A 21,965-nucleotide genomic window follows, 5' to 3' on the forward strand; every position below is an offset into this window, starting at 1 on the left:
ATTAATAATTCCTTTTTAATTTTTATTATTAGTTTAATATTAATACTTATTAAAAGCCGTGTTTTTAAAACATTTTTATACATCGTTTTACTTAAAGTTTTAGTTATAATTAGCTTTATATAACTTTTTCTTTTTTTTATTAACTAAGGTTTAATAACTAGCGACTTAATTCTAATTTAAAAAATAATAAAAAATTAATAATCTTTTTTTATATAAGATTATAATTTTAAAAAAGAATCTTTTTAAACTTATAGCTTTATATATTATTTTATAGTATTTTAAAATATCGTAAGGATTCTTTATATTAATTAAAAATACTATTTACTTTATTAAAAGAATTTACTAGTTTATTATAAAATACAAAATAATAAATCGTATTATATTTTAATATAAAATAAATATTAAAAAGCAATTAAACTAAACCTTTTTAATAAACTTTTTAATAACTTAAATATTAATATAAGTTATTATTTAGAAACCGTTGAGTTTATTCTTAAAAAAAGATATATTATATAATATAATAGAAATATTAATTATTAATAATTATTTTAGCTCTTTTTTTATTTATTAAATACTTCGTTCCCGCTCTTTTAAGCTTATAAAAAGAGATTTTATTAATATTAAGGCTTATATATTTATACGTTTTTATTCTATAAAAAGGGTAGAGTTTATATAAGTATTATTATTAAATAGTTATTTTAAAATAGCTTTATAAAAAGAGATTTTATTAATATTAAGGCTTATATATTTATACGTTTTTATTCTATAAAAAGGGTAGAGTTTATATAAGTATTATTATTAAATAGTTATTTTAAAATAGCTTTATAAAAAGATATTATAAAATTAATTAGTTTAGTAACGTTTTATATAAAAATTAAAAGTTATTATAAACTTATATTATAATATTTATAAATAAGTTATTAATTTAATAAGTTAAATAAAAAGTAATTTTTATTTATAAAAAAGTAAAAAGTAGTAGTTATTTTTATAATTAAGTTATAAAGAGAAGAAAAACTTTTATATTAGGGTATAATATTATATAATTTTATATATTATTATACGGTTTAATATATTATAAAATTAAAATATTTTTTAAGCTATAAATCTTTATAACTCCTATTTATAAGTTATTATACTAATTTAGACCCTATCCTAGGTAATAAGGTAACTATAAAATACACTTTCTGCTTTAATATATAAAAAAAGTGTTTTAGCAGAGTGCCTCTTGTAGTCTACCGTACCTAGCGCTGTTCCCCACAGCCACGCTTCATCCCACCTTAGCACTCCGTACAAAGTACACGAGAACGCCTGAGAGCCACCCAAAGTGACTAATCGCTTGCAAGGAGTGCAACGGTCAATAGCAGCCTCTTCATGCCGACTTATAGCATATACCCGAGTTCCCGTCAGTCTGGCGAGTTGACTTTTCTGCAGTTTTATTGCTCTTGATTAAGAAGAATGTCCCACACTGCTGGATTATATGCAGGAACCTGCACCTCCGACTGTCATGATCACGCGCATTACACAGTATATTATGTACAAGACGAGAAGGGACGAGACTGATGAATGTCAACAACAACACCAGCCGTCCCCGGTTGTTGTTATTGTTGTGCCGGCGTGCGGGATACACATACATGTGTAGGCATGTTCAACCGCGGGACACCCCTGGCTTGTCCCAACTCAACTTCACCCACGCATAGCAAGTCCGAGACAAGAAAAAGACAATCCAATGGCAAGACAGGTATCGGATAGGTAAGCAGGTAATGGTATCCGTACCTTGCTTGCTTGACTTACTTTTTTGCTAGTCTTTCTGCATCCTCATGCCCCCTTCACTCGTCTTTTCACCCGCTAAGCCTAGACCCGTTGTCGTTGTCTCTCATTTTCTCTTACTCTCACACTCTGGCCTCGCGTGTATGTGAAGGTGTATCTGACCAGTGCCGTAGACAGGTAGGCAGACAGAGCGATTGTGTGCGTGTGTGCGCGGGCGTCGCGGTCTCTCGCCCTCATTGACATTCTCCTCCGCTTTTCCTTGTGCTCCTAGTCCAGGTCCAGCGTGTGTGCGTGTGTGTGTCCAAGACCTGACCTAGTCTCTCGCCTTCTTTCTCTCTCTCTCATCCTCCACAAATCTCATCCACACCCGTCCACTCCCACACCCCTGTTCCGCCATCGTCCATGGTCCTAATCCTGGGAGTATGTCCACTTGGACAGTCCCAATCAGGTCCCCAGTTCCAAGGTCTCTCCGTATCCATCCCACCATCACGACCGCCTCCTCTCAGTCAGAAGGTCTGGGTGCTAGCCCACTTTCGCTCTTGACTTCTTGACTTGTTGTCTTTCCACTCACGCTACCCTTGTCTGACCTAACCGGGCCTGGTGCTGGGTTCGTGGTGGTTGTGGATGGATGAATGGACGGGTGGACATGGATTCTCTCACTCTCACTCTCATTCTCATTCTCACTCTCAGTCCTGCTGCTCTGTTTCTCTTCCCGCCGGTCCAGGTACCGCAGCAAGGTACCGGGCCCTGCTTCCTCGCTCGTCCTCCCTCCTCCTTGACTTCTCTCTCCCCTCTCCACCCAACTTTCACACCCCCCTCCCCCTTCCTTTTTTCTTAAACACCCTCCCCCCTCGTCCACCCGGCTGCGTCTTTGCTCTCTCTGCCCTCCTTTCGCTCTGCTCTGCTCACCCTGAACCCGCTCGACGGTCCAGTCACCAGTCAGTCAACTCAGTCACTCTGTACCAAGTAAGTCGGGTCCTTCTGCGCTCTCAGTCTCTCCTCCTCGTCCTCTTGCCCCCTTGGCCTTCCTTCTACCCATCGGCTGCCACCATTTGGTTCACTCCCATCCGCCGCACGCCTACCCGACGCCCACGCGCGCTGCTACCATACCTTAGTACCTAGTGCAGGTACCTACCTACTGCCGCTGCCGCCGCTCTCTTTACTCCCACTCCCAAGTACCTTCTCCAAGGTACCTACCTACCCAAACCCAAGGCAAGGGCCCCAAAAGTCCAATCCCGCGCCAGACCCAGACCAGACCAGACCAGACCTTCTCACCCACTTCCTCCTCGTCTTCCTCCTCCTTCCTACCTACCTTGCTCCTCCTTTCCATGCCCCCCTCCCCCCCCCAGGCCCAAGGTACCGCGCACCACGCACACCACGTACACCTCGCACCACCACAGGCACCAGCACCCAGCACCCAGCATACTCCGTACCCAAGAACCACTTCGCTTGACCTTGGCCTGCTGGGGACCTGACCTTCTCTCTTCCTTCTCCCTTTCTCACCCCGTCCAAAATCATTAAACCCCCAGACCATCCTCCCATTCCCAAACTCTTCTGATATCTCTTTTTTACAAGACTCTTCTTTTCTTCCCATCTCTCTTTTCCATTCTCTCCCTCTACTTCCCTCCTCCTTCTTCCCCTTCTCTCCTCGTCGGAGCCGCACATACCTCCCACCCCCCGTTTCTCTTGCCATCTCATCAGGACTGACCACCCCCGAGGCACATCATCCCGCCCATCGACACTTCAGACATTGCCCGTCGCACGCTTGTCCATCATCGCGAATCGCATCGCGCCAGCAAGCACCAAGCACGTCTAGTCGCCAACCAGTTCCAGTTCCTGCGCAGGGTCCCTTCGTCGAGCTTTTTCTACCTTCTTGTTTTGCCATTGACGCACCGTCTTCCACCAACGACCCCTAATTCATTCGACCCCAAGGTTCCACTCCGAGACCGAAGGCGCCGATTAACACCAAATCACCCATCATCAACATTATCAGCACCTTGACGGTCTTGATCTGCGTAGCCGAAATCACCCATCATTCGCTTGAGGTCGAGTTTGGGTCCTGTGGTCTACAGTTGTGCCAACACAAAAAGTTATTTCCTCCCGGGCTGGACTCGATTTAAGTCTCAAAAAATCAATCAAAAAGAAAACTAGCAACGATCCCATTACCGGGCTCATCCAACCAGGGCAGCGCCTTCAATCAGCTTTGCGGATCTCCGTCTCGCAAACGAACACACCATTTCTTTGACTCTTCGTCACCTCCGCAATCCTGCCGAGGCGAATCACCCGCGCGACCTCGCTCTCGAACCGGTCAGACGCGACCGACACCCGTCGTCAACCCCCATCACAACGAATTCGACAGCATGTACTCACAACATGCCGCCGCGGGCATGGCCCCCCAAAAGCCAGAGACCTTCATGCTGAGCACCGAGGCCCAGCAGGCGTTGCCTCACGACGCCCAGGTCGCTTTGCAACAGGTTGACAACCGTAAGTCGAAATTCAATCGGTAATTCTCAAAGATCTCAATTGACTCGTCTCCCAGTGAAATACTTCCTCATTTCTGCTCCTGTTGATTGGCAACCCGATCAGTACATCCGCAGATTTCTCCTTCCCACGGGCGAGTACGTCTCTTGCGTTCTCTGGAACAACCTCTTCCACATCTCCGGAACCGACATCGTCAGATGCCTGTCCTTCAGATTTCAGGCTTTCGGCCGGCCAGTGAAGAACTCCAAGAAGTTCGAGGAGGGCATCTTCTCCGACTTGAGAAACCTGAAGTCGGGAACCGATGCATCGCTCGAGGAGCCCAAGAGCCCCTTCCTCGACTTCCTCTACAAGAACAACTGCATTCGCACACAAAAGAAGCAGAAGGTCTTCTACTGGTACAGCGTACCCCACGACAGGCTCTTCCTCGACGCTCTCGAGCGTGATCTGAAGCGCGAGAAGATGGGTCAGGAGGCCACCACCGTCGCCGTTAGCGAGCCTGCTCTGTCATTCCAGTACGACTCGTCCCAGTCGCTCTATGAGCAGCTCACCAAGGCCCAGCAGGCCAACTCCTCGTCTTTCAACGCCCAGCAGGTCACCTTCTCTCAGTCCCAGTCCACCTCGCCGATCATGAGACCCATGGACAACATGCCGCCCCCGCAAATGATTCCCCAATCTGTTGCTCCTATGCAGGATGGCATGGAGTCGATGGTGCCCTACGGAGCGATGGGCATGCCTCAGCAGATGCCTCCCCAGCAGATGGTCAAGAGGGAACCCGATTTCGCTCGCGTCCAGTACAACCAGAACGGTGTTCCCATCACCCAGGGTCACCAGAGACACGCTTCGATGCCCGCCTACGGCCTCGAGTACTCTCCCGCCCCGTCATTCGTCTCTTCTCAGTATGAGGACTACAGCAACCGCGGAATCTCCTTCGAGCCCATTACACCTCCCCAGCAGGCCTTGGGCATGGCCGCCGAGCCCGCCTACATCGCCAACGAGGAGACCGGCCTGTACACCGCCATCCCCGACCACATGGGCGGCAACGTCAACGGTCTCAACGGCATGATCCAGCTTCCCCCCTCCAACCTCGCCGGCCCTCAGTTCTCGAGAGCCTATGGTTCAAACAACGTCTACTCCGTCATTGAAGGATCCCCCACCTACAAGCAGAGGAGACGGCGTTCATCCATCCCGCCGTCAATGTCAGCCATTGCCGCTGCCACTGCCCAAGCGCAGGCACAGGCTGCCGCTCAGCAACAGCAGCACCAACAACACCAACAGCAGCACAGACCCTCGGATCTCCGGCGGTCGGTCTCTGCATCCGTCGGTCCTGTGGCTGAAGGCGACGAATCTGCAGACAACTCCCCGCCCGGCCTTGCCTACAGCAGCTCCGCCATGTCCATGGTAAGCCAGCAGCACAAGGAGATGCTGGACCTGTCCCGGCACGGCACTCCGCTGTCCACTGTCGAGGGCAGCCCCGCTCTCAACCCCATGTCCCTCCAGCAGCAAGACTACTCCCACCTCCAACACGATGATATGTCCGGTGATGGTTCTATGAACGGCGCTCCCCGGCCTGGCATGCAGGGCCCCAACGGTGTCGTTCGCAGAGCCCGCCCCGCGACTGTCATGGAACTTGGTCCCTACCCCCAGAAGTCCCACTCCTGCCCTATTCCCACGTGTGGTCGTCTCTTCAAGAGATTAGAGCACCTCAAGAGGTAAGAACCAGACTCGATTCTATTTGTGATCAACCAAAAAAAAACGACCTGCCTGAAATCTGACCAAACCTCCAGACACGTGAGAACACATACACAAGAAAGACCCTACATCTGCCCTTATTGTAGCAAGGCATTCTCCAGATCAGACAACCTAGCACAGTATGCCCCAACTTTCCTTCATCTCATTTCCTTTGTCATTTCCTTTGTCAAGAAAGATGTAATGTGGAGCGAGACCCCAAGCGATGAAAACCAACGTCCAAACCGCCGCGCCACAACACAGACTTCATCATCATCACTACGCAGCCACCAAGTTTTAGGGGGGAACCCACCTCGTCGCATAGCATGGACTGACTTTGATGTTTCAACAGACACAAGCGTACTCATGACCGTGGTGAGAACGGCGAGGCTGCTCTCAACTTCTCCGGCGAGGAGGAGGAAGAGTACTCTGGCGAGGACCAGCTGGGTTCCCTCGAGGAGGCATCGCCCAACTCCGAGAACGCCTACGTCACCGCTTCGCTCAACGGTGTTGCCAACGGCTCGACACCGCCGACATCGAACGGCATGGCGCAATCGTTCAACAGCTTGCAGACGCTCAGCATGCCGATGACCATCAGCCAACCGGCAGTGAACGCGAGCGCCATCATGTGAGAGACGACACCTCACGAGCTTCGGCTCTCGTTATGACTGGAGTTACGTTTCCTTCGATACGGTGTTACTTAGAGGGCGGCATGGCTATGACAAAGGTTCGGAATGGGTTAGGGGCTTTTTCTTTTTTCTTCATCCATCCAGAAGATGGATTTCGGCACGCGTTAGCGACTGGACAATTGCTCCTCTGGCTCCGGGCGAATTTTTATTTCATTTTCAGTTTCATGTGTTCAGCATCGAGTCTGGCCGACGGTCTCAGACACCAAAAAGGAAACTCGCACACATAGAGGTACGTACGGAGAGACTGGGAAGATCTCGACGTTTGAAAGTACCCGTCGAAAAGGGAGATTTTTATGCATGAGCTTAGGGTCGATATGCGAAGAAGAGAAACGACTCGCACATGTATATATAGTTTGTTTCTTTTTCCTTTGTGCTGGAGAGGCATAGTTGAGAAAAGAACACTCGCCAGAAGGCCAGATGATACCAGGGGGAGAAGACTGCCGAGCATTCCTTTGATTGCTCGACAGGGGTTGCCACGAAACAATAAGCAGAGTCTCGAATGTTGATTCACCTTTCCAAGTCCGGTTCCTTGTCAGTGATGTGTTCTCGAATGTGACTGATGCTCTAAAGTTGTGAGGACTAAGACGGACTTGAGATGAATAGGTTTGTGCGTGCCAGCAAGTGGACATGTATTGAGACCCAGTCACGTGTAAGCATTTGAGCATTATGGACGGAGAACAAACAATTTGCGTAAAGCCTCGTCTCTTTCAGATCTACTGCCTTGAGAAAGACTATGAGCCGCTGCAGACGTGAGGCACCTATTACTGTAGGTATATAAGGCCTCGGGAGTCTTGCGGCATGGTAGACGATCAATCTACCTCCTCCCGCGGCCTCCTCTACCACCACCACCACCACCTCTCCCTCCCCTTCCGCCCCGACCTCCACGTCCACCACCGCGCCCGCCGCCGCCGCCGCCCTCGATGTTCCGAACATCCCTCTCGCTCAACCTCAGCTCGGCGCCCCTCATCCTTCCAACATCAAGCCCATCAAGGCCCCTCTGTCCAAACCTACCCCCGCCGCCGCTCTCCTTCTTCGTCGCCTTCTTGGGCGCATCCCTCTCCAACACGATTCCGTTCTCCCTCGCCGTCTTCCTGCGCTTCTCCTCGCGCTTGGCCGTGCTGGCGACGATGCCCTTGCGCATCGCCATCGGCATCTTTTCCTGGACAAAGATGGATTTGACGCCGGACACCCCCTGCGCGCCGGCGAGGGACCGCGTGCGCAGGTCCGTCTGGCGCTGGCGGAGTTTGCCCTCGGAAAAGGACTTGGAGGCGGCGTTGGACGGGTTGGAGAAGGGGGAGACGGCGTGGCGGGCGAGGAGGTGGGATTCGGAGAGGAGGCGTTGGAGGGCGAGGTCGTTTGCGAGCATGGACTTGTCGTTTTCGTCGTCTGGGTCGTCGGGGGGTTGTGCTGCTGTGAGGGAGGTTGGGGAGGGGTCTGTTTGGGAGGGGGGTTTGGAGGACTATGAGGAGGAGGAGGAGGAGGTTAGTGAGATATCGAGACGTGAGGACGAGAAGGAGGGAGGTACCATGAAGGCCTTGAGTTCGCGCTTGCTCATGCTGACGACGGGAGGGGCGTTGGATTTGGTGTGGTCTACGACCTCGATGACGGGGTTCTCGTCGATGTCGTCGTAAGGGATGTCGCTGTCCTCGTCGTAGTCGTCTTCTGTTGAGTCTCTCGTTAGTCAACGGTCTTCTCCATAGCATTTCTGGACATTACGCCCAGCGGGTTGACTTACCCTCGTCGCCAGAGAGACCACTCCACTCCTCCCCCTCCCCCTCCTCGCCGTCAGCACCCTCGTCCTCAAAGACGTCCTCTTCGCCTTCGTCAACCTCCTCGTCACTTCCGCTCGCGCTGTCCCCCTCCTCCTCCTCTTCGGCCTTGGCCTTGCTCTTCTTGCGCTTCGGCGCGCTCTTCTCCTCAATTGGTTTGAACTGCGCCTCAAAATGCCGTCTGAAAATCTCTTGCGCGTCCAGCATGGATGTATCCTCCTCCTCTTCGTCCCTTTCCTCAGCCTTTCTCGCCTTCGTCATCTTGGTGGCCGTCGTCCTCTTCTTCGTCGCCGTCGCGGTGGCGGATGATTTCTTGAGGCCCTCGGCGCTCTTCGTCTTTCTCAATGCCGGTGCGGCAGTCTTGCTTGATGCCGTCGCAGTGGGCTTTCTCGTCTTGGCAGTCGACGCAGAGGGCTTGCGCTTTCCGAGAACCGAGGCCATGTTCGCGGTCTCGGGTCGAGATTTTGAGCTTGTAGGTTTGCGGTCGTTGCTCTTGCTCGGGGAAGCGAAATGTGGAATGTACAGTGGAGGAGACGATTGTCCCCGATTCGTTGCTGCGACAGAAAGCAGTGACCGTAGCTTCGTTGTCGTACTCCGATTGTTGCAGTATTGTTGGGGGGGCAAAAAAGTCCTTCAGCAACCGAAACTTCTACGGTATGCAGACGACCTATCTTATCGCGACAATCTTGAAAATTTCAGCGGGTCCGAGAGAAGGTCCCCTTTCTCAGCCTCGCCCAGCATGTGGCTGGAGAACATCCTCATTGGCTGCAGCCTCCACTACATCAATATGGATGGGAGGGGGGTTCAAAGACGTCAAAAGACGTCAAAGCTCCCATCAGCCTTGGTGGGATGCTAAAGCCCCCAAATTCCCCCCCTGCTCACCAACCATCCAGTGTTATTTCTTGGATGCGACAATGACTGCACAACTAGACACGTCGACTAGGCATCTTGCATCAGAGTTCACCTCCCACAGCTAAACAACAACATGAGATGAAGAGAATCCCCCAGACACATGCGCACAGCAGGTTGATCTGTTTCCAAGGAGAAAGAAAAAGAAAGTTTCCTTGGATCTGACACGTCTTGCGACAGGAAACTATCTTCTAGTCCCTCAAAGTGCCAAGAACAGCCCACATCCAATGGACCAGATGAAACCATCACCTGGGCGGACTGACATTTATCAGAGCCTTCCTATGGTTCACCACCTCCATGAACACGCTGGTAACCTATATACCAACTAAACTTACAAGTGGGCTACGTGGTTCATAGGTCGACGCATCACCGCCAGCCATGCGCTCACACAGCATGCACCAAAGAAACGACCTGAAGGGGAAAGAGAACAAGATAGGTACTTATAACACCAAACTAACTCTGCTTGTGACAATCACTGCTTGCTATCCATCCCAAAGACCCAGTTTTCATCACATCTCTCCCTTCTCCAGATGCACACTCCCCCTTAGACCCCATTTCTTTTACACGCTGTAGGTCACACAAAAATATCAGAGGAGATTCCCTAAGACCGCGCGGCCTCAAGTTCCAGCTCCAATTGTCTGATCCTCTCGCTCTGGTCCTGAGACCCGCCAGCGTTCACCTTGCGCTTCAGCCCCTCGACTTCGTCCGACAACTTGCTAATCTTGTCGTTCTGCTTGCCAATGAGCTTGGTCTGCTGCTCAAGCATCTGTCTGATCTGATCCAGAGATGACTCAATGTGCGTCGAGGATGCAGGTGAGTTGGCAGATGCGGGCTTGACAGGGGACTGTTGTGCGGGAGGCGACTTGACTTGAGCAGGGGAGGCGGCCTTGATAGGCGAGGGAATCTTAGCCGGCTCGGCACGGACAGGAGCAGGAGCTGCAGCAGGGGCCGCGGCGCGCTGAGCTGGTCTTTGTACCTCCTCAAAGCTTGAGTCGTCGTCCTCATCCTCAGGCTCAGCAGGCTCGTCATCCTTGAACTTGTTGGCCATGTTGGACATGGAGGCCTGCTGCTCCTTCATTGAGGGAGGGGGTGAGCGTGCCACCGGAGTAGGCTCCGGAGCGGGGGCGGGCTTTGGCGCAGGCTTTGCAGCTGGAGGAGGAGCCGAGGCGATCACGGGAGGCTTGTAGTCAGAGGCAACCTCCTTCGGGGCGGTACCCTCGTACACACTCTCCAAGTCGATCTTGGAGGGAATGCCAGTCTTGCCATCGAGCCAATCCTTGGCGCTGACGGCAGGCTTGAGGCCAGTAGCAGGGGGGAAGATATCGGACTGGAAGGTTTCGGCTCTACGGGGGACGGTGAAAGAGATGGGCTCGATGTAGCTATCGTTGACCGTCTTGTAGGCTCTCATGACCTCGTTCTCGTGCACCTACGCGGCGTTAGATATGGCTCTCTAGATATTCCATCACGCGCGCGCTAAAGTCGACCTACGTTAATGCCACGACGAGGAACGAAAGCAATGCCTCTTTGGGGCTCGGCGGACTTGTACTCGCTCAGGTATTCGAACTTGTCGTTCTCGTACTCGTAGTATCGGATGTTGCCGTCGCTGTCAGAACTGTCAGTACGCCAAGGACTATACTCTGCTCAATGAACTACTTACCCCTTGCCAGCAAGATACAAGCAGTTGGATCCGTCATCTGTCCGTAGTTTAGCAACTGTCCCTTACGAAGGATGGACCTCCAACACTGACCCCAGAAAGGCATGATGACACCAGAGATGGAGTCCAGCATGCTGAAACCTCCAATCGGCTCACTGCGGCCAGGCTCCCACAGCGCAAGCTGACGCTCGCTCATGCGCGAGAAACCAGCCGTGGCGAAACGGTTGTGCTCGCCCATCCAGACAGCTCTGCTGTTCTTGGCGCCCGGGTGGCCTGGGGCCTCGTGGACCGGCTTCTCGGCGCGCACATCCCACACGCGGATCTTCTTGTCGCGAGATGTCGTGACCAACATGGAGCCGCTGGCGTTCCACGACAGACTCTGGACGATGTCGTTGTGCTTCAGGGTGTGGGTGGGCGAGCCGGTGGTGATGTCCCAGAGCTTGATCGTAAAGTCGCCGGATGCGGACGCGAGAATGTTTTCCGCAGCGGGGTTGAACTGGACCTGGCCGACCTTTCTGTATGTTACATATCAGCATCATGGCCGAGAAAGTGGAGTGCGAGAAGAGGAGGTCACGGGCAACGAACCTCGAGTGGCCAGCGAGCTTGCTGACGGGAGAGACATCGGCGGGCTCGTCGGCATCGGTGTAGAGGGTGAAGTTCTCGGGAACCTGCCAGAGGAAGACCTTTCCATCCTCAGATCCAGAAGCAATCACGCGGTCGTTGAAGGGGTTCCTAGCACGTGGTCATCAGTATGATTGTCGCGTGCGCTCGCCGTCGTCGGTGGATGGTGCGCGCGGGTCGCGGCGTCGCGGGGATCGGCGTACCAGTCGGTATCCAAGACGGTGGCGGTATGGCCTCGAAACAGCGGGATCTGGTCGGGCACCTTTCCCTTCTCGCCAAGGGGGATGACAGCGAAAGCGCCGCCACCGCCGGCATCCCAATTGACGGAGAGGTAGTCGGGGTTGGCCTAAAGGTTGCGAGTTTCTGGTCAGCCTCTTTCTCTTGTGTTCTCCTGTCGACCCCGGTCTTGCCCCCCCATCAATTGTCTCGGCAGGAGGGCAAAAGAAGCAAAGGAGCGAACCCCTTACTTACCTTCACCAAGTTGGTATCCCAGGCATTTCGGCTGATGTGAAGATTATCGTAGCAGAACTCCTTCCGGGTCGGCTTGCCAAAGACGTGTCCTAGACGAGAGGGAATCGGGCGTCAGTAGTCAGCTCGTCCCAGCGCAACACGGTTGCATGCGACAGTTTGAACAAAAAAAAAGACCCACGATATTTCGACGCTCGCACAAAGCGGCCCGCCATTGAGGATGATTTATGTTTTGGAAGACCCGGGTGGCGGGAGGGAGGAGGGTAAGGGGTCGGTAAAGAAAGAGGCAGACGATATGCAATGCTGTGTAGGGAAAAGCGACGTAACCTGCGATCTCTTGGTGATCCAAAAGGGGAGGATTCGGTGTAATAAGATAGCTGGGAGCTGTTGCTGGCGGGCCCTTCCAAAATAACGAACTAACGGGAAGACGAAGTGGGTGCTGCCGCCCGCCTGCTACTGCTGCCAGCCCACTGCAATTCAGGTAGCGAGCAGCAATCCATTGCTCTGGATGGGTACGTACCCACCTGCAATTCGTGCCGCTGCACATTACCTTCGGTACGGATGGATACCTTGGTGAAACTCCCCCGGCCAGCTGCGCCCCCGTGGCTTCCCTTCACTGACAAGAACATCAATGGAGCAAGGGTCCAGCAACTTTATGCACATCACCACGCACGTGATGCATGCGCTCCTCACGTAGGTGACTACGAACTTACCAGGACCTAGGGTGAACTCAATTGCCCTCGGATTATGACCCAAGTAGACAAGGCAACAGATATCACTGCACGAAAATGCAATGCCAAACAATTTAACGATAAAAACCTCCCATTTTAGTACAACATGATACGTACAACCAAACGGGCTACCCGACTCCTAGAACAATGCTCAAAAGAAGCCGAGTGCGAATTTAAAACAACAAGCTCTCAATCTCCGGAATTTCCTCCATCGCCATCGCCATCCAAACCATGCCCAAACGCCATCCTGTCTGCCAAATTATTAGATATTCAGGCAAGCGCGCAGTCCACAAGACACAAGTCATCGCAACAGCGGACCAAAGACAACATGATGATCCGATCACGAACTCCAGGTCCAAGAGAATCATAGATCATGCCGTGCCTCCCCATTACTTCGTGTCCCCTACTCGTGCCGATCATGCCAAATCATCAAGAAAAGAAGGGGTATTAGTTGAATGTGCTCTTCGTACGCGAGTGCACCCGTCGGCCCTCTTGCCGCCGTCGCAGCGCCTCCTCTCTCTTGAGGATGAGCTCGCACCACTTGCCCTGCTTGCGAGAACCACCAACATCGTCCTCGCTGTCGCCGCGACCGGTACCAATGAGGTCCGTCAGAGCCAACAGCCAGCCCTGCTTGTCCTCGGCTGTGTCGGCGTAGAAGTCAATGGTCTCGCCGTTGTTGAAGCGGATGCGGAAACCCTCCTCGACAAACATGTATCCTTCTTCTTCCTCGGCGAAGGCTGATCGCCGACGTCTGCCGCCCTTGCCGGTCGTCTCTCGCTCCGTCAGGGCACGCCGGTCGTCAATCAGCCTCTTGGCATTAGCCAGGTTGATAGTAGCTCGGGGTTGACGGGTAGCCTCGTGGTAGGCCGTGAGCTTCTGGCCAACAAGCTTGAAGTATCGTCGACGCCAGTACTTTGATGAGATTAGCACGTATTCGGTATGAATCGGATATGACACGAAACTTACAGGGCAGTCGCCACCCTGTTGGCTCAGGTGACCTTCCCAGTTCTTAGCAAGGCGCTCCTCCGCAGCCTTAAGCTCTCGGATACAAGAGTTCATGCTCTTGGGCATGTCCTCCTCGGTGGATCCCTTGGGACGGGGCACAAAGAGCAACTGTAGCTCCAACTTTCCAATCTTGTAGGGGGCGCGGCGGACAACAGCAGTATTACCACGCTTGCTCTTGACGCTGGAGGCGAAGGTAGCCTCTTCAGTCGCCCACTCGTTGAAGCAAGCCACGTCAACGACGTAGGGGCGACCGTAACAGCGCGACTCGTGCTCTTTGAGGCACACGTACGAACGAGCAAAGCTGCCATCCTCAGCCGCGAGTGGAGACAATAAGTCCCAGGCGGTAGGCGCGACCTTCATCTGTCTGGCCTGAGCAGCCTTTTGCTGCTCAGCGGCTACACGCTCCTCCTCTTCGCGCTGGCGCAACTCCATCTCCTTCCGCTTCTTGGGAGACGCGAACACCCTGCTAAAGGTAGACGTCTTGGGCTTGCTAGCCTTAGTAGGAGACTGCACGATCACCTTCTTGGCAGGCGCGGGCTTCTCCAGCTTCACGTTGAGGGTCAGCTGGAACTCCAGGTCGTTGGGAACCACAAGTTCAAACTCCTGGCCGACGGGAGCGTTGCGAGCAAGCTCAAGCCAGGCGGTTGTGACACAATGGACACCATTGTCAAGCGTCAGGCTGAACCAGGTACGCTCAGCTAAACAATTGTCAGTAATCTGGAGATGAGGCTTGGGAGGGTGGAACATACTTCGGGGAATGGGCAGGTCGAGATCCTTGACTCCAAGAACCTTGACGAAGAGGCGTCCACGTTCGCCGCTTTCCTCGGTCGCAAGCTCCGGGTTCAAGTCCTCTTCAGCCAGGGGGTTCAGAGTTTGAGCATTGCTCTCCTGGCCAGGCATAGGCGGCACAGGACCACTTGTGTTGGCGCGGCGTCTGATGCTCTTCTGTCTGGGCCTACCGTTCCAGGGCTCGACGGTCCATGACTGAGGGCGGTCTGTCTTAACGGGGGAGTTGCCAGCAGATCGGGTCTTCCACATGTCAGAAGACTCTTTGTCGCTCGCTGTAACAACTTTGGTGTTCTGGCGCATGAGGTATCCGCGCTGGTTCTTCTGGTTAGCATTCTGTGACTCTTTCCTGTCTGGTGAAATGATTTTATTCGTGGTCGCGGTCGGCTTGGACACTTGTCTGCTGGTGCTGCCACTTGCGATGCGAGATTTGGGGACTAGTTGAGAAAAAGCAACCTTTTGTTGTTCAATGACACGATCAAAATCTTGGTCAAGGCTGAGGCCAAAGTCAAGATCCAATGTGAGACTGCGCTTCTTGAAGCTCGAGCGGCGGTCCACGAATTCTTCGTCGTCGTGGATAGTTGGCTCTCCCTGCAGATCCCTTGACAGCCTGTTGCGGTGGCGTTCAGGAATGGCTGGAATGTCGGGCACCTCGCGACTAACTTGGCGCCGGGCTTCCCTCATGGCAATGATGTCAGAGGGTGTGTTGGAAGGTCTGGTCTTCAACTTGGATCCAGATGCCTTGATTGTCGCCTGCCTCTCCGGAATAGCAGGAGATTCCATGGGCAGCTCGTCGAAGACTTCTGATTCAGAATCGGACATGGGTCGATGAATGACAGACTCGGGCGTACCGGGCTCCTCCTCATACTCTTCATCCTCTGGATCACCCCAGCCGGAGCCGTCGTAATCAGGCTTGGAGAGATGCTTCGGGGTCACGGGGCGCTGCATTTCAGCCTGATGCTCCGTCATCTTTGGCGGGGGCTGAAGCTCCTCGACTTCCTCGGCAGACGGCTCCGGAGGCGGAGGAAGCATGAACGACTGCAAGCCCTTGGAGAACTCGTTGTCCCTGCCCTCGTCGTGGAATTCGGGGAGGCTGTGCTTGCGCTCAGAGGCAGTATCGACAGGTGCATCGACTGTCATCTCTGGCGACGGCTCCTTCTCGACCTCGGGTTCGGGCTGAGGCTGTTCAACAACCTCATCCTGAGGCTCGCTTGTAGGCTCGATATCCTCTTCAACCTTTGTCTCGGGTGTCAGCTCCCTGACTGGGAGGTCAGCCGGAGAGACAGCGCGTTGCTCGGGCGAGCTGAAACCCTTGTCGGACTTGAGCTCCAGGGGTCTTATCTCTGAGGCCAAGTCAAATGTCTGGAAGGGGCTAGCAGCACGAGGTGTGAGGATGTCCTCGTCGACCTGAGTGACCTCGGGCTGGCGAGCCGGTCCGTCAGAGTAATGGCTAGCGGAATCGGCATCGTTCTCGTCAATGTCAGACCGCGCGTAGAAGTCTGTGATTGACTCGGTGTCGACATCAGAGGCCTCATCTCTGTGGATAATGACACTACCCTCGTCGCTAAGCTCGGAGATGTCATCCAGGATGGAGTCTTCAGTGGAAGGAATTGGGACATCCGGGTCAAGGGGCAGGGGCAGAAGACGCTCAGGGCTGGGTCGCTCGGGGCTGGAGCTAGGCGCAGGCGAGGAGAAGTAGTCACCTCCTTGGTCATTGGCGCCACCATTGACGCGACGCATGATGGACTCACGGGAGATACGGCTAGGCAACTCGTAGTCCTCGAGGGCAGAGATATCTCCAATGGTATCATCAGCCTCATCTGCATCAGCGGAAAGCATGCTGGACTCGGCTGTCTCAGTATCGGAAGCGGGGCTCTGAATTCTATCACGCTGAGCACCGCGACGAAGGCGACGCTCTCTCTGCTGCTCGTTGGCAGACTTGTGGTCGTCTGAAAGCATCATAAGCTTCAGTCTCTCTTCGAGAGTCATCTTGCCGTTGCCGATGCTCTGGATCTCGTTCTTGCTGGCAGCTGCCGGTGGGGGCGGTGGCAAGCTACGGTGGGCGCCCACCATTCTCTCTGCTGTCGCGGACAGGCCAGGAGAAGACCGGGAGTCACTGAAGGCGGGCGAACCACGGGCGGGTGAGCCCATGCCGGGAAGAGGAGGCAGGGGGCGGTGATCCGAAGTTGACGAGTCAGATCGAGTGTGTTCTGTGCGGCCGATACGAGGTGGAAGTGCATCTGGCATGGGGCTTCCATCGAAGGGATCCTCCATACGCTCAGCAGACTGTCTCCAATCGTCAGGACCGACGACGGGAGTCTTGTCTGTATCCTCTAGCGACGCATCGAAACTGTCACCCTCCATATCGTGATCTCCAAAGTGGTAGTGTCCGTCCTCGTCGTCTTCGTCATCCATGGAGTCGAAGCTGCCCTCGCGTGAGTTGGATCCTATGGAAGAAATGTCCGGCGTGGCCATCTCATATTCGTTGATTTGAGGAGGAGCCGCGTCAAAGGTGACGCTCTTGGCGTGGCGATGAAGCGACTTTCCGGAAGGAAGCTCGCGATCGTCGAAAGAAGTGTCGGCCGACCAGGTGCCAGTCTCGGGGTCGAAGCTGCTCTTGAAGTTGCTTCTCGAAAGGGAAGACTTGATAGGGGACCCTTGGTCCTTGCCCGGGCTGCGCGGCGGGTTCGCAGGGTTGATTTGCATTGGTGTAGAACCCTTGGTAGGGCTCGTTGTCGGGCTGAAGATGGGGATGCTCGACCTGCTGCTGTTGTTGCGCTGGTGGCCGATGCCTCTGTTCAGAGAATCAGAAGATCGTAGGCCATTGATGATTGTTGTCGTTCCGTCATATGAGGGTCCGGAATGCTTAGCGAGAGGACGCTCAATTTGGGGGACTCTTGTGGGATCGTATTCCTGCTTCTGCTCGAGAGCGAGAATGTTGCTGTTCTTGACTCGAGAGGCTCTTTGGAGACGTTCGATGGAAGTGCGTCGGGTTGGCGAAGGCGAGCCGTGACGTGCGCCACCGTATAATCCGCTGTTCTCGGTGCTGATGGAGTCCAGGTTGCGCTTCTGCCAAAACAGTCTGGGAGACGTAGTAGTCTCTAGTGGGGACGACTGGAATGGAGAGGAGTCGGTGTTGAGGGTCATTTTCTATACGACAGCTGTTAGTGGAAATTCTAGACGGGGATTGTGTCTCAGACACGGTCCGCTTACCTTGGAGGGCTGCTTGAAGCTCGGTGAGTTCCGCCTGAGGTCTGAAGGAGAGAGCTCGGAAAGGGGGCGAGGGATGCCAGTGCTGGCCTTGGTAGGAGGGGGAGATCCCGGAGTGCTGCTGCCTTTGCTAATGCGCAAAGGATGTACCTGTTGGAAAAGTGAGAGTCAGTCGCGGGCAACGCGATATCATAGCAGCGGCGTATGTCAGAACTTACGGGATCCTCAGAAGACGCCATTTTGTGTGATGTTGTTGTGACTGCGCAAGCGCATTTGGGGGGGGACAATCGCAGTACGTGGTGGTAATGGCGATCAATACTCGAAAGAAAATCCGATGTTAAGCAGACTCTGCTGCGGTGCGTTCCGGGGTGATTGCCGCGAGGTTCAGAGCGGATTCTGAAGATACACAAAGGGGAAAATGCGGTAGAAAGACTTTTGTCTGCTAGAATGAATGTTTGACTTTTCTCTCCTTGGGTGGCTCTCGGGGATGTGTGCTGTCAGATGCCGATTCGGGTCATAATCGAAGGGTAATTCGGTATGGGTTGCTGATGACTGGAATGGGCAGAGCCGAAGTATGGGGATGCTGGGTGATGAAGCTGAAGGGGGGAGGGAACAGCGCAAAACGACAGCAACACACACAAAAAAAAATCAAAAAAGGGCGATGCCGCCAAAGTGCAGCAACAGGTAATGGGATAGCGTTCCTGACGGCGGTTGTGGTGAGAAACAACAAGAGGGTGAACGGGACGTTGTGTTGTGATGCGTCGATGTGGTCGAGTGTTGTTTAAGGGCAGCGGGCGGTATGAGTTGACGTTGAGGCGGGGACTCGATGATTGGTACGCGGAGGGGAAGAAGTAAACAAACAAGGAAGGCAGCTCTTTGTCGGTGGCGTTGCTCCTGGCGACCTTGTGTTTAGTGTGATTTTTGGCGTGACAGGGGTCGATAAAAGACCGGGTACGTACCTTTGACGGGAGCGTTGGGACGAGGGGTTGTTGGCAAGCCGCAGGCGGCAGCAGGCTTTTCGAAGCCCAGCATCCAGCCAGCCATCCACTCCATCCACCAATCCAGCCAGCATCCAGCATCCAGCATGGCAAGAAATGGGAAAATGGACCACTGGGGAGAGGGGAACGGCCGACGACCGGGGTGGCTTTGGGCGGGTGTCTGCTGCACGTGCCCACTCTTTCTGTGACACTGCTCAGCGGTTTACGATGCAATCTCAAGACGTATTCAAGCGAGCAATAGCCAATGGCTGTTCATGGTCTATGCCTTTGATGCCGAAGACGACGAGTTACTGTGGACTACGGATACCTAGGGAACAAGATGCCTACTCTAGAATTATCTTTCCAGTCTTGATCGTCAGCCACTGCTACGGCGTCTGCAGGGAGAGAGACTAAAGGCAAGCTAGAAAAGCAAGTATCCGAGGCGAAAGAGGGGAGCCACGAGCAAGAAAAGGAAGGATAAAAGAAGAGAGGAGAATACCTAATATTCATCAACAACAACTTGATTTTCGTTTCTGTGCGCGCAAGAACTGTACAGTACTGCATGTACGGAGTAGTAGTGTGTGCTGCTTATTGCCCGAAACCATCAGGCTTACTCTCCATCTCATGCTTGTCCGGTTTCCCCCTCGTCAATGTTGTTGTTGAACCATGATAATTCTCCGGGCCAACAGCAGCTGAGGACATGGGTTCTTGCAGCTGTTGCAGTCCATGGTCAAGTCATCGTGATGGCTTACTTACCCAATACTCCGTACCAAACGTCAGAGAAGTCGAGACCTTGCCCTTGACCTAGACCTGGGAAGCCCACGCTTGGTTCCCGCATGTCGTGCTTCTCTCCATCACATCGCATCGCACAATCCCATCAGATGGTGGGTTGAGTGGGCTCTGAGCATTTTAGCCCGTCGGCTGGATATCGATATGGAGCTCGTTGTTGCTTTAGACGTTCCCCCTCTGCCCGTGCTCGCCAGGGGTGGGCTGTGTTATGATTTCTCGTCATCCAATGTCACTCTGGGTTACCAACACAACAGACGGAAGAGAAGAGAAAGAAAGCTGTTGTTGTTATCGAGCTTGCGGCCTGTACTCGGCTTTTTTGGCTGCCATTGCTTGTCCATGCATCTGGCCATGGTTTTTTTCTCCCCATTGTTATTGTTGTTTTGATGTGTGCTCTTCTTTCTCGATTGCTGATTCGTCTGTATTGATTCGTATCTAATTCCTCGAGTCTACAAGTACTTTGCATGTGTGCGTGTATAAAAAAACGAGAAAGATCGTCCGCCACGCCCGGACTTTGCTCCTAAGAGCTGCACCGTCTTGTCCCCGCCCCCGCCGGCGCAAAGCCATTTTTTGCGAGAATGCCGTCCCATCGTGCAGCGCAATTGACTTCCTGGTGGTCCTGCCTGTCAAGTGTGATCCACGTATCCTCCCCCTCCAGGCTTCTCCTCCTCCTCCTTCCTCCTCCTCATCGTCCGATCGAGTCCACAAGAGCCAGGAGCACCTGCTGGCCCCCAAACACTGCGCAATATCCTAGCCCCTCCCTCCTCTTCAGCCCCAAGAGAGGAGCCACGATGAGGAGGAGCGACAGACGAAAGAGGGGCCAAACAACAACAGACTTTCCGATCCGACGCACACCATCGTGCAGGGCACGCAGGGCATCTCTTCATCATGTACGATTCGATGCAATGTACGTACATATGTACGTAAGTTTATCTCGCAAGAAAAGCCGCGCCCCCCGGGTCCCATCGGCACGCGAGAGCGAGGAAAACCTATCTACCTAGTAGGTATTCGTACCTGCAAAACTAGAGAGGAAAGAGGAGACGTTGGGACTAGTGCCTGTCTGCGCCGACTTCGTGCGTTTTACACCAGCTCCATGAGTCCATTATGCGTGTTTTGTTTCTTTGTACTCGCTTCTTCTAGCGCATCTGCCCACCGTTGCTTCGTCGCACTGGCTGAAACAACATCGCCGCTCGCCTCCAGCTAAGTTGCACGGCCGCCGCGTCGGATGTGACGCCTGTCATCCAGGAACAAGTGTTGGTTTGGTTGTTGATTGTGGGCATTCGACTTTTTTTCTTTTTTTCTTTCGACGATTACTGAGATTTATTCCACTCAACACACTCCTCCAACTTGACCCCGTTGCCACCGAAACAGTCCAGTGCGCTACCAATCGTCAGGTCCACCTTGCCCTTGCTCAGCTTCTTCACCATCTCGAGATCCTCCAGGTTCCTGCCGCCGCCGGCGTACGTCACGGGCAGACTGCACCACTCGGCCAGTCTCTCCACCAGCTTCTCGTCGATGCCCTTTTGCAGACCCTCGTTGTCTGCTGCGTGGATGAGGAACTCTGAACAATAGGGCTCCAGCTGCTTGATGGATTCTGCAACACACAGTCAGTCAGCCAGCCATGTGACATCCACGCACTTCGTGTCTATCAAACTGTGCCGCTAGAAACATACCTTGATTGACCTCCATGTCTGTGATCGTCTGCCACTTGTTCATGGCCACAAACCACCTGTCATCTCCGCGCCGGCGGCAGCTTAGGTCAATGACAAGCTTGTCCCTATCGCCTCCCAACGCCTGCAGCACCGCATCCAGCCTCTCCTGACTGAACCGTCCCTCGGGAAAGAGGTAGGACGTGATGATGACCTTCTCCGCGCCGGCGTCAACCCACTCCTTTGCGTTCGTGTCGTTGATGCCTCCTCCGACCTGCAACCCACCGGGCCACGCCTTTAGCGACTCCCGCGCGGCCTCGGTGTTGCCCGGCCCCAGCATGATGACATGGGCGCCCGTGAGCTCATTGTCTTTGTACAGCCGCGCAAAGTGCGCCGGCGGGTGCGTCGAGACAAAGTTGGTCTTGAGCTCGGCTGTTGTGCTGTCGAGGGTGCCGCCGACGATCTGCTTCACCTGGCCGGCGTGCAGGTCTATACAGGGGCGAAAGCGTGTCATTTTTGTATGTGTGTTGGTGTATACTCTGGTGGTTTGAAGAAGTTCTATCAACTCGAGTTCCACGGCTGCGTCACTGCTCGACCCCTCCTGTTCAATTTTGTGTGGATGGTGGGGTTGCGATGTCGGTGCAAGGCTAACTGCCGTTCTCTTGTTGTGAGGTTTCAGTCTAGTTGACACAACTTGAATCCAGTCAATTTAGATGGCCCATTCGATCGCCTGTTTCT

General features: G+C 53.2%; 4 protein-coding genes across 4 annotated transcripts; 1 reads left to right on the top strand and 3 right to left on the bottom strand.

Annotated features, from left to right (window-relative positions):
• Positions 1–4,127: 4,127 nt before the first annotated feature.
• Positions 4,128–6,605, top strand: CLUP02_03961 (STE like transcription factor; the record flags this gene model as incomplete). Its single annotated transcript, XM_049282978.1, has 3 exons — positions 4,128–4,251; positions 4,307–5,957; positions 6,326–6,605. The coding sequence occupies 3 exons, from the start codon at positions 4,128–4,130 to the stop codon at positions 6,603–6,605; spliced, it is 2,055 nt and encodes a 684-aa protein (XP_049140121.1).
• Positions 6,606–7,476: 871 nt separating this feature from the next.
• Positions 7,477–8,872, bottom strand: CLUP02_03962 (uncharacterized protein; the record flags this gene model as incomplete). Its single annotated transcript, XM_049282979.1, has 3 exons — positions 7,477–8,121; positions 8,188–8,324; positions 8,398–8,872. The coding sequence occupies 3 exons, from the start codon at positions 8,870–8,872 to the stop codon at positions 7,477–7,479; spliced, it is 1,257 nt and encodes a 418-aa protein (XP_049140122.1).
• Positions 8,873–9,941: 1,069 nt separating this feature from the next.
• On the bottom strand, positions 9,942–18,859 carry CLUP02_03963 (PH domain-containing protein; the record flags this gene model as incomplete). Its single annotated transcript, XM_049282980.1, has 19 exons — positions 9,942–10,766; positions 10,829–10,943; positions 10,998–11,034; positions 11,088–11,509; positions 11,580–11,726; positions 11,819–11,961; positions 12,087–12,175; positions 12,261–12,460; positions 12,513–12,553; positions 12,608–12,699; positions 12,797–12,861; positions 13,113–13,206; positions 13,285–13,726; positions 13,781–17,755; positions 17,819–17,965; positions 18,034–18,166; positions 18,222–18,411; positions 18,498–18,709; positions 18,771–18,859. 19 exons carry the CDS (start codon positions 18,857–18,859, stop codon positions 9,942–9,944), a joined length of 7,458 nt encoding a protein of 2,485 aa, XP_049140123.1.
• Positions 18,860–19,380: 521 nt separating this feature from the next.
• Positions 19,381–21,741, bottom strand: CLUP02_03964 (uncharacterized protein; the record flags this gene model as incomplete). The annotated part of the gene is made up of 8 exons (XM_049282981.1): positions 19,381–19,499; positions 19,549–19,641; positions 19,838–20,027; positions 20,112–20,201; positions 20,285–20,459; positions 20,663–20,778; positions 20,913–21,172; positions 21,252–21,741. 8 exons carry the CDS (start codon positions 21,739–21,741, stop codon positions 19,381–19,383), a joined length of 1,533 nt encoding a protein of 510 aa, XP_049140124.1.
• Positions 21,742–21,965: the final 224 nt, after the last annotated feature.

Source organism: Colletotrichum lupini, chromosome 2, assembly GCF_023278565.1.
Source record: "Colletotrichum lupini chromosome 2, complete sequence".
Classification (NCBI taxonomy): Eukaryota; Fungi; Ascomycota; class Sordariomycetes; order Glomerellales; family Glomerellaceae; genus Colletotrichum; species Colletotrichum lupini.